The following is a 12,457-nucleotide window of genomic DNA, read 5'->3' as shown; positions in this document are numbered from 1 at the left end:
GAGCCTGGGGAGGGCAAAAACAGCCTCCCCGACCCCCCTGGAAGCCCTCCGGAGGCTTCAGGAGCTTCTCTGATGCCTCCAGAGAGCAGAAAATGACCCTACCAGCAAACCGGAAGTGACTCCGGAGCACAGGTGGCACGTGTGCCGTAGGTTCGCCATCCCAGGGCTATGGCAATCCTAGCCTGAAACAGCTGATCATCGGGAGACACGTGCTAAAACTAAAATTGAAAGTGAAACTATCTGTTTGCTGCAAGGAGGCAAATTGCTGGGAGGCAGAGACAGTTTTTTTCCCTTGTTTTCCTCCCCAAAAGCTAGGTGTGTCTTATACTTCAGAGCATCTTATACTCCAAAAAATACAGTATTTCAAATCATTATGTGAATTTCCACTTTTGTTCAGCACCAAGCTATGCCACATCCTCAAGCGGTTGCCTCCCTCCTTGTACCCCAGGCACTCATGAGGTAGCAGACCAAAGCTATTCAAGGCCAATCCCAATATGAGTTTGATGTACAAGCTGCCTTGCTTTCAATATGCATCTCATTTGGAAGTCCTTCGCTGGGCAACCTTCCACAACCTAGGCCCACCTAAAGATGTCAAAATTTGGATTCATAACCCAAAATCAGGGGTGGGTTCCAGCTGCTGCTACTGCCAGTTCGCTCAGGGACGCTACGCACGCATGTGCAGTACTAAAAAAATGTTTCTGTGCATGCGCAAAAGCAAAAAACAAGATAGCAGTTCTATGGCGCTGCTGAGAGAACCAGTTCAGGGGAGTGGCAGGCCGAGTTACTACCTACTCAGCGGAACCGGTCCAAACCAGTAGGAACCCATCTCTACCCAAGGCCTCTGGATGACACTGACTTAGTCAAAGCTTCCCCAAGTCCATTTCTCTTCCTTAAATTAATGAAACTAAGACTGATATAATATTGGAAAATCCAGCATTTGCCATTGCATCAGCAGCTGGAGAAAGACAGAGGAGCTATAAGATCTGCAGCCTTCCTATTTTCATGACACAAACCAAGAAGGGGAACTATTCTTTTGTAGATTTGCCTCTGAGGGCAACTGGGAGGGGGAATGATTTTTCTTGGTAGAAAGGTCAAAGGGAAAGAAGACTGATAAAAGAAGGAAAGTGTATTGTTCTGTGTTGTCAAGCCCACAAACACAGAGGATGCTTGGATTTCCTTGTGACTGCATTTAACACTGTCAGCAGATACTATTCAGTGGGTGGAATTCCTCAATTGTGTCCCCAGGGAGAGATCAGGGACAGTTCATCAGAAAAAAGGGGATCATCGCAGTCATGTGAAACTTTCAGTGATACTAAGTTGACCTATTCAAAGGGAATAAGGAGCATTATTCCATCAGAGCAACCGGTTTAGTTTCAGCTGAAAAGAGGAAGTGTATATGACCACCCAGGACTTCCTGGAATGCAATTGTCTGATGGATTCCTTTGCAGATGTCACTGATGTATGGAAGTTACATACAAAGAAGGGAGGGAAGTGCCATATTGTTGATTCCTGCCCACAGTGTAACTCATTTTGCTATGGAATTCTGGGAGTTGTATTTCCAATAACTGAAGAGTGCCAAAGGCTGGCAAGAACAGAGTCTATTCCTTGCTACTGAATCATCAACGTGTTAGATTTAAATACTCTTTACCTGTTGTGGCCTAGCAGCGGCCGGCTAAGCTGTTGGTGGAATCTGACAGCAATGATCACTATGGGACTGCCCTGGAGGCTGAGGAAGACTCTGGGGGGTGTTCGGAGTCAGAGCAGGGACTAGAGAGGCCTGTTAGCCACCAGGTGGCGTCTGAATCAGGGAGCAGTGAGGAGGAACAGAGGCAGGTTGTCCCTGACGTGTGGATGCGTAGAGCTGATAGAAGGAGGGAGCAGCTTTGGAAACAGGCTCATAGAAGGAAATAGGAAACAGGTGGCTACTGAGTGGCCCCTCCCAGAGAGCTTATAGGTGGGGTGATAGGAGAGGAATTTTGCAGGAAACAACAGTATTTATCCAGGTGTAGCGAACGTTTGAAGAAATCCATGAGTTCAGGCCTTGTTTTCACAAGAGATAATTTTCTGGACTTCCAACCAAGGGGTTGCCTATCTCCCTCCTAAGTTGTGGCAGACAGCCAAGCCGGCGTCAGTATAAATTAGAGGCTTGGGACAGAACACTACCCATCTGCATGATAAGGAGAGACATATTTTCAAGAAGCAAAGCTTGCTTGTGGTGTTTCATTTGCTGTCTTTTCATTCAGAGTTCTCACCAAAGCATTCACCTCTATCACAAAAATACATTTTTTAAAAAATATATTGATTTATGGACTTTAAAAGGAGAGGGTTATCTATTGTCTAGCTAACCAAATTTGTCTTACATAGTGAGTAAGGTGCTCACCCCAACACTTCTTTCCACCTACCTGTAGTCCAAGGGCTTCTCTTTTTATGGACTTTGGGTTCAGTTTTCACTGGTCATGAGTTGGGAGCAGACAGCAATCCTGAAGGAAGGACAGCCCTACCCCCAGTTACACACATCTTTCCCTTCATGGCAACAGGTGGGAAGTGCAAAATGTCAGTGTTCAAACCCAAAACCTGATGTACCCACCCAGGAAAAGACAAGAGAAGTAGCTTCCCTCAAGGAAGTCCCAGCCCACCAAGTCAAACATGGCCAGGGCATGTATAAAGGACAGTTGAGTAACCTTGTGGTTTCCTCCCCAGGGTTTGTGGGCGTTGCATGCTTTCTCTCTTTCTCTCTCTCTCTCTCATGTACAAGACTCAGTCTGCAGATAAGCAGCACGCCTCTGGGTTCTGCAGTTCCATCCACATTTCCCCTGAAGGATACATGATGGAAGCAGCTGCAGGGTACCCCTCTGTTTTTGTTGTGGATCCAACATTAAGGGATGTTCCCTTTGTGCCGCCCAGACGGAGGAATCCGAAGAAATGGCAAGCTGGTCAGCTGTTCTTGGGGCTCCTGGTACTGCTGATGCTGAGTGGCTTAACCATCCAAGCCTATCTCCTGATTTCCTTTCGCAAGGAACTGGATACAGCGATGGCAAAGGTCATAGAGAGTGATAAAGTGTGGTGAGAATGAGATTGTAATGGGACAGGAAGGAGTTGGAGGAGGAACCTAGTCAATGAATATGCTGGACCGTGTGTCCTTGATGTAGTAGTATTTGGTTTCTCTTCAGTTGAAACCAGGACAGCTATGATATCGTTTCTTAGTGTGGTTGGCTCCACATACTAAGTGTGTGCTCTTGTATCTGTGCAGGGATATTTGTGGTATGTTGGAGAAAAAAGAACAATAATTTCTTAGGTATGATAAATTCAGAGGGGTGTACTGACAATGGTCAAAGTAGCTTTCAAAATGCAAAATTATTGGTGGGAGACACAGAGAGAAAGGTACTTCCAGCAAGTTAACTGAACAGCAGGATGTAATTTCAAAGGTCATTTAAAACAATGGAGCTTTTAAAAGCTATTCAATTAATCTGATCTAAGCATGAAACCAATAATTAGTATGTGGCAATGCCATTTTTAGTCTCTTTTAATGTACCTTGTATTAGATGGAAATACAAAGTGCAATTAAACAGTAACCTTGCCTCTTTCGGATAATTTTACAGATAAGTCAACAGAGTATCTTCTATTTGGAATCTTTCAATATTTTACAACTATTTTCCATTTTTTTAAAGGAAAAAATGACAGAGGCTGATCTTCATATATTCCTCCAAGTCAGATCGATAGCTTGCCTGATTTTGGTAGCATGTTCTATAAATGAGCCATTGCATGCTTTCTAAATCATTGGTGTGAACCAAACCCACTAAGAGTTTATACTCATAAACCATGATTAATTGTGAATTAGCCTGATTTGTGAATCCGGCCACTGTAGCTCTAATATACATTTGGCTTCTTATCCTAGAATCCTCTTTTTTCTTTTTTTGGACACTTCTGTCTGACTACTGAAAAAAGGCAAAAATAGGGGGAAATGATATCCGTTTATTCTGGCTTAGGGTTAAAACCTTATGTTGACAGAGATTCAAACTTCAGATGTGTTTCAAGGCACATAATCAAGGAATGGTTTCCATGCTGAATTGAATTCTATATTAGATTTGTTTTTCAAATATGTCCTTTTTTATATCTCCCAAAACTTGATTTGCCATTATTTTATAGATGGGATTATATGTAATTTCCAATGAGAAGCACAATTTTCTTTTTTTTATAGCTATTCCTGGTTAGCCTGGTACAATATAATAAAAAAAATCATAATAACATAATAATATAAATGCATACCCAAACTAATGATAACAATTATTTATTATTATTATTATTATTATTATTATTATTATTATTATTATTATTATTATTAATAATGACTTTCCATGATTTAAGATTTATTTCCGTGCATATGTAGGCTGAGCACGAGATCAGGATATAGAACATTAGGAGGTTTCTGTTTTTATCACGTTTCTAATAGAACCATAATAGCACAGGTTTTCATGCAAAAAGGAGAGTTCTCTTCCTCTGTTTTTGCTGGTTTCCGTTCATACTGACTTTCTGCTCTTGCAAATACAACTAGATTTGGGGGCAGAGATAGGCAGTTCTAAGAAATATACGCTATTTTTCACCCATATTTATGCCTTCGCCAATTTCCCTTGCTGAGGCATTTGCAGAATATTTTCAGGCACTACTCATCCTTTCTTAAGAAGATACAACACAGGATACTCTCGGTGATAATTCAACTCATCAAAGTGAATAATGATTGAATGTTAAAGAATCCTGTAAGGATATCTTGACCAATTCATCCCATGCATGATCTATAAAATACAATAGCAAAGTTGGAAGGGACCTTGGAGGTCTTCTAGTCCAGCCCCCTGCCTAGGCAGGAAACCCTATACCGTTTCAGACAAATGGCTATCCAACATCTTCTTAAAGACTTTCAGTGTTGGGGCATTCACAACTTCTGGAGTCAAGCTGTTCCACTGATTAATTGTTCTAACTGTCAGGAAATTTCTCCTCAGTTCTAAGTTGCTTCTTTCCTTGATTAGTTTCCACCCATTGCTTCTTGTTCTACCCTCAGGTGCCTTGGAGAATATTTTGACTCCCTCTTCTTTGTGGCAACCCCTGATGTGTGTGTGTGTGTGTGTGTGTGTGTGTGTGCCCATGCAGTGTGTGCCCATGCAGTCTCTGTGTTCTTCCTTGTCCCCATGAATCTCTCGCTCCCCAGATTGTCCCCCTCACAAAGAAAGCACAACACGACGCATGGCAGTGATGGAACATGCCAAGGCAGTGCTGGCCAGCCACTTGGCCGGTGCAAAGAACAGGGAGGGGAGGTAACGGGGGCGACAGGACATGCAGTCCCATGCTTGCCACCTTCTGCATCCCCAAAATAATAAGACACACACACACACACACACACACACACACACACACACACCGATAATAATATTTCGTGGGTAAAAAGAAAATAAGACTGTATCTTAATTTCAGGAAAACATGGTACTGGAGAAATAGAAGGGAGCAACATGTGGAATCCAGACTTTTGTTCAGAATTTGGTTTTGAACTTTGATTCTCTTTCTTTTGGTGGAAATTAATATTCTAAAGAAATGTGTTAAATAAATAAGCAAGTTTTTTGGAGAAGAAGCATGTATAGGTAGCAAAAGGAGAGTGCTTTTTTACTTGGTTTATTAACAATTGTCTACTGGTTTGTTTGTTTTTTAGGGAGCAGCCAATGCAACTGCTGAAAAAATTATACAAGGTACGTTTCTCTTCTCTTTTGTTTCAGTCTTCACCTAGACTTGTTTCCACGTGATACCCTTTAAGTGCCTCAGAGTCATTATTTTTCAGCAATTAGTAGGAAGTAGAATTAAAACAGATTTCATAGATAGTGTAATATGGTACTACAGAAAGTTCTATTCCCACATGACAGCTCCATAAAGCAAAGGACCAGGTTAGAGAAAGAGGGTGATGGAGCAAATCTATCTGCGGTCACTAAAATTCAATACTAACTTGATGGCTCACAACCAATCCTTCCAATGCTAAGTGACAATTTCTATGCTGCAGATTCAGTCAGTTTACATGCTATTCCTTCTCTCTGCAGGGTGGGAAGTTTACTGATAACGAAGAGTCCTATTTTAGCCCATTCTGCCCCACCCAGTGGATATGCAAATGTATATGGGAATACTGTTTGCCCTTTTCTTTCCAATAGTGAAGAGCTCCAAAAGTGCTTTTCTTCCCAAAGGGCAACTGGATGTTTTGCTTCTCATCCAAGAAGCTTCTTCAGCTATTTCCAAAAGTCCAGTTGCCTTTTTGTGGGGGGACACTTTTGGGACAACCATGACCTGGAGGACTGAGAATATCCATAGACAATGGTGAATAGTATTGATTTGCAATGAAATATAGGAAAGAGGAAAGGAATTTCAATTCAATCATTAATCAGTGTGTTTTGACTGTACGAAAGAAACACTTGGGCATATTCTCTTCACTGTTAAGGCTTAACAGATTAGCATTTCTCAGATTCATTTTCCAACAGATGGCAAACCATTTGGATTCAGCATGTCACAAATGTAGGAAAAAACCCTAATTTGACACTGCTGGCTTGTCAACCCCTCCCCCAAACAAAAGAGAAACAATTCTCTATCTTCCTTCCACTCTGAACAACAACACTAGGTGGCAGCACTGAGGCTGAAGCTGAACTAGAGGCCCTGGGCCTGAACTTCAGCCCTAGTGCCACCGCTGCCTTTCAAAAAGGCCACTTAGTATCCTTCCTCAAGGCATGTGAGGCATCATTGATTCCTCTCACAGTGCAGTGTTCCCTGAGATCTGATAGTGCATGCTGCTTACCTTCTGCAGGTAGGAAACTTGAAACTTGAAATGATCTGGATTTCTTAGCATTGCCCATTTCATCAGAAGAGACAGGCAACTATTTCTGAAAGGCAAAAAAATGGAGGACTTAATCACCTGTTAATAGATAAATAGATGATAAATAGATGTAATAGATATGATATATAGATAGATATATAGATATATAGATATATAGATATATAGATAGATAGATAGATAGATAGATAGATAGATAGATAGATAGATAGATAGATAGATAGATAGATAGATAGATAGGCAGGCAGGCAGGCAGGCAGGCAGGCAGGCAGGCAGGCAGGCAGGCAGGCAGGCAGGCAGGCAGGCAGGCAGGCAGGCAGGCAGGCAGGCAGGCAGGCAGGCAGACAAGGGACATAGTGACTCAGCGGCTAAGATGCTGAGCTTGTCGATCAGAAAAGTTGGTGGTTCGAATCCGTAGCGCCACGTAACGGAGTGAGCTACCGTTACTTGTCCCAGCTTCTGCCAACCTAGCAGTTTGAAAGCACCTAAAAATGCAAGTAGAAAAATAGGAACCACCTTTGGTGGGAAGGTAACAGAATTCCGTGCACCTTCGGTGTTTAGTCATGCCAGCCACATGACCATGGAGACGTCTTTGGACAGCGCTGGCTCTTCGGCTTGGAAACAGAGATGAGCACCACCCCCTAGAGCAGTGTTTCTCAAACTTGGCGACTTTAAGTCCTGTGGACTTCAATTCCCAGAATCCCCCAGCCAGCTATGCTGGGAGTTGAAGTCCACAGGACTTAAAGTCGCCAAGTTTGAGAAACACTGCCCTAGAGTCAGGAATGACTAGCACATATGTGTGCGGGGAACCTTTAACTTTACGACAGACAGACAGACAGGCAGGCAGACAGACAGATAATATGTCCAGGACCACTACTTACAAGAAGAAAAGTTATTGGCAATTGCTTTCCCGGAATACGATGGTGGGAGGGCACAGGAATGAGGAAAATAGTAACTGAGAGTGGAAGCCTGCAGTCCAGACTAAATAATTTGCAAAATGTTTCAATCTATATAAGATCTGCTTAAAACTGTTTAGAGGAAGGTTTGTTGAGGACTGGAAGATTACGAATGAATGCCCCTTTAATGGCCCTTTTTTAGCCCTTTTGCTAGAGCACCAAGTGGCAAAATACAAAGAAAAATGAAGAGTTTTGTGGTACTTTAAAAAGAACCAGTGTTATTCTGGCATAAACTTTTGTGAGCTGTAGTTCACATTATTAGGGCTATCTGAGAGCCGGTTTGGTTTAATGATTAAGGCACTAGGCTAGAAACCACGAGACTGTGCATTCTCATCTCACTTTATCATGCAAGATGGCTGGGTGACCTTAAGTCAATCCTTTTCTCTCTGCCCATCATGCCAAGTTTAGTGACAATCTGGTTGGTCAAATCCTCTCACAAACAATGGATTAGCACTCAGGTGATTTTTTTTAAAAGCATACTGCACTTGTGGGAAAACACTAGGAAGAAAACTGTACCAAAGATGCTTTTTCCAAAAGGCAACTGGACTGTCTTGAGTTTTTTCCCCCTTTGAAAACATTTTGCTTCTCAACCAAGAAGCTTCTTCACTTCATTATTATCAAAACAGACAAAGCTTTCAAAAGAAAAAATAAAACCAAGAAAATCCAGTTGCCTTTTGGAAACAGCACCTTTGGGGAAAAAACAACCTGGATGATTAACAACTAAGAACAAAAAAAATCACTTGATTAGGGAACTGGAATCAAATCTTGACCGATTTTTCACTATATGATAAGACAATAGCAATTCTATATTTCCTTGGGTGAGTTTAAAAAAATTAAATCAAGTCTTTAAAATAGACACCTTCCATTACCCACCCTCTCAGTTATACTTCTGGTTACATACTGTGTCAATTTTTCCATACTTTAAGGGAATAATGTATAACGCATTAGTGGAACAATTCATAGTAACCTATTATAAGCATGGAGAAACACTGTGGGTGAGACACTGTAGGAGTGTGGAGGATCAATAAAAAAGATGTGCAGTATACATCTTGATAGAAACAGCAGTGGAAAGAGTAAAAGCAAGAAATGTCTATTACCAAATAAGCCACAATAATTACTATTTGAGAATTGTTTTTCCCACCAGATCTCCCCAATGAAATATGACATTCAAATAGCATAACTATTAGAATTCTGAGAGTTGTGATCTTGAAACTTCTGAACACAATCAGATCAATAAAAGCTGAATGAGCAAGTAAAACATCAATAAATGCAATTTGTCTAGCCAGGCCACGCAATTTTCTCAAAAATTATTTGACAGTTACCTTGATTGGCCCAATTGAATAGGAAAGAGAAACATGATGCTCTTCTTTAATTCCCATCAATTCTGGGAGGAATATACCTAGACTGCCATCCTTTTCCACGGACAATTTAAGACCCTGACATTGATTCACAAAGTCCTAATGAGCAGAACCTGATTCTCTAAATGATTACATTTTCCATTCTGCACCTGTCTTGGTACCAGGTCCTGCTTCAGAAAGATGCTCCTACTCTTCAAAGTCTAGTTAGCAAATGCAGGGAGAGAACATCATCTCTTGTTCCCAAATTACAGGACAATTACAGAACAGGTGATCCTAATGGTGAAGACACTCACCTCCCACTCAGAAAATTGAAAGTTCAATCTTAGATAGTAGCAGATGTTTTTCTCCTAGGGCATACAGAAAAAATATCTGCTGCAAACTCCATGTAGGTGTCAGGAAGGGCATCCAGCCAGTAAATACTCAGCTCCACCCAGTCATCCAGACTCTACCCGAACAGGCACTATGGGGTCATGAAAGGGAGTTAATGTTATTGATAGTTTTAGTGCATATAATAATTAGTGTGTTTTATTTTTCAATATATAATTGCATTCTATCATTTGCAGCGTTTGTAATATGCCTTCATTAGCTTTCATTGAGTTTGTATAGAGCCTTCTCAAGCTGGTACCTGTTTTGATAACAATCAGTTTCATCTTATTCCTTTTAACAGCTCCACCCAAGCTTCCTCTCAAAAGACCATCTGCTCATCTGACACTAGGTATGAAATCTTCTTATGAAGCCATATTTCTATTCAGCTTTTAAATGCATGGAAGCTGCTTGTGAATAAGACAGAATCCTTGAGATCTGATTGGGAGATTCTGGGAGTTGAAATCCACACATCTTAAAATTGCTGTGATTGAGGAACATTGCTTTAGATACCTGCAGAGCTAACTCAGACATTCAAGTTGTCATTTATTTCTCTGTTAGATTTCTGTTCCACTTTCCTTCCAGGAGAGTAAGGTGGTATTCCCTCCTTCAATTTATTCCTTGTGATGGAGGGTAGACTAAGAAAGAGAGAGGAATTATCTACTAAAATCACCCAGTGAGCACCATAGCTGAGGGTAGCTGTCTCATATCTACAGTAAAACAGCACCCATATGTGAGGATATTATGTTGAAATGAACCTGGCTGTAGGGATGAAGGAGGTAAAACTCAGAGCTCAGTGTCCTTTCCCTTTCCAAAATGACATTTCAGCTTAAATGGAGGCAATGATTTTCCAATGTTCAGGGTTCTCTATGTGTATATGTGTGTGTTTTGAAGCCAGGTTGTTAAAATTACTTTTCATTGCTGATCTATTAGTGAAGATTCTATGACAAATTGTTTGCTTACCTCTCTGCCCATCTATGAAACAAGGCTGGTTGTGTTTTCCAGAACCCCCTGACACTGCAAATATAGATGGAGTCCTGCAGTGGGAACATCAGAACGGGTTTGCCTTTCTGCATGGCATGGACTACAAAGCTGGTTCACTGATTTGCAACAGATCTGGCTACTATTATGTCTACTCCAAGCTCAGCTTGGCATATTCAAGCTGTCTAGCCAAACATCAGAGAAATTCCCTTTTCACCCACAGCATTTACAAAAGGACATCTCGGTATCCTAAGGAGCTATTACTTCTGACCAACTATATTACCTATTGCAACTCTAAGGACAGTGAACAGTGGCACAGCAATAGCTTCCTTGCTGGGATGGTGTATCTAGAAGAGGAGGATGAAGTGTTCATCAAAGTAACAAACAAGGAGCTGTTGTTGTACAATGATGACTCAGTATCACAATTTGGCACCTTCATGATCTAAAGGCTGTGCATAGACTTGATTTTAGTTGAGCAATGAGAGGGGCCCCTTCCTTGTACTGTAGTGGGGTCATCTCTCAATGTTGCTTCAGATATTCTTCAACTATATTGAAGGAAGGGCAAAAGGTTCGCTCATTTTTTAGAAGAAAAGGTTGTTTGATAAACTGTTGGTTGGCCATGACCAAAATAAAAAAGGGTGAGAAAATATTTGGTGTGGGAGGGAGGACATAGGTGAACTTCTTCTATTTCTTCAAAGAGCTAGCTGACATTTCTTTGGCTGAGCTGTCCATTAGTCACCCATGACTGGCATCCCAAGTGCCTGTTTTAGGTAACAGATTCACTTCTTTTTGGGGGGTGGGGGAAGGCTAACTCTATTTTCTATACATTATTATTATTTGAAATTCTGTAAAATCCTGCAGTCAGTCTGATAAGGAGTCATGGTGGACAAAGAAAATGAGATGACAATGTATCACCTTGTGGTCTCTGAAAAGCTGCTGTATGTACAGGGCCTTTCCCCACCTACAGCATAAACGTGCCCATGCAGTCTCCGTGTTCTTCCTTGTCCCCATGAAGTTGCCTTTGTCTTGTTTTCAGCAGTCCAGCACTGAGAAAGCCTTGGAATGATATTTTCCTCTCTTATCTTGACCCTTCCAGAGGACAGCCTTGAGATTTTGTCACCCTTGGAGTGAAGTCAGGGAACTACCCATGAATGGAAACAAAAGTAATAGAGGCAGGACAGGGATGGATTCTGGGCAGAGACAAGTTCTGCCTGGGGGCAGCACTTCAACTCAGCAGTACAGAGAGGCCCCTAAATTCAGAATCAAGCTTTTGGAGGCTTACTCATGAGTCACTTCATCTTGAATAGTCTACCCAGCACATTCCCAAATGCCATTTTATAGTTACACTGACACAGCATTGTGGAGCCAAGGAGCTTCCTGTGCTGGTGACTGTTGCTTATCATTGTAGTGAAATGTCAAATGTAAGCTAAGCTTGAATGACTGGGCAGCTTTCTGACTATGATATGACATGGGTAGTCAGGAATAAAGTCACTCCTTTATTATTGGCTTCGGAGCCCAGGAAGCCATTTATGTACTTGGATAGACATTGCCACTATGAGCCTTTAGGCCTTATTTATTCTCTGATGCTTCTCCCTCATCTCCTACCAAAGTACCTTTGAAGGGGTTTATATTAATCATTCTCTTCTATGAGTGCCTAGCCCTCCTTCTGCAGAAAGAATCAAAGAATAAGAAGGAAATGGATTAATTCCTAATCTTGTATTGAATAGGATCATTATACATTGGCGTAAACCAGGCTCCCAAAGAAGGGCACTAGGCAATTTTAACGAAGCAGCTACTGTGTGTGTGTGTGTGTGTGTGATAAAATAAAATTCCAAAGATTAATGTGTCAAATATATTGTTTGTGGGACTGCTCTAAAATAGGACTTGAAAACTAGAGCTATGATAGAATATGGGAGCCAGGGATGTCTCCATGCCATATTGCACCT

General features: G+C 41.5%; 1 protein-coding gene and 1 long non-coding RNA gene across 2 annotated transcripts; one reads left to right on the top strand and one right to left on the bottom strand.

The window, feature by feature from the left end:
- The first annotated feature begins 2,344 nt into the window (after window positions 1-2,344).
- Window positions 2,345-12,176, top strand: TNFSF14 (TNF superfamily member 14). The gene is made up of 4 exons (XM_081936561.1): window positions 2,345-3,040; window positions 5,696-5,732; window positions 9,835-9,882; window positions 10,536-12,176. Exons 1-4 carry the CDS (start codon window positions 2,717-2,719, stop codon window positions 10,955-10,957), a joined length of 831 nt encoding a protein of 276 aa, XP_081792687.1. The 5' UTR covers window positions 2,345-2,716; the 3' UTR covers window positions 10,958-12,176.
- Window positions 6,815-10,514, bottom strand: LOC309383727. Its single transcript, XR_014173908.1, has 3 exons — window positions 10,494-10,514; window positions 9,461-9,627; window positions 6,815-6,902 (listed from the first exon to the last, which is right to left on the bottom strand). It is a non-coding gene; the product is annotated as an uncharacterized lncRNA (long non-coding RNA).
- Window positions 12,177-12,457: the final 281 nt, after the last annotated feature.

This window comes from Natrix helvetica, assembly GCF_964273705.1.
Source record: "Natrix helvetica genome assembly, chromosome: 1".
Lineage (NCBI taxonomy): Eukaryota > Metazoa > Chordata > Lepidosauria > Squamata > Natricidae > Natrix > Natrix helvetica.
This window is presented reverse-complemented; position numbering and strand designations above follow the sequence as displayed.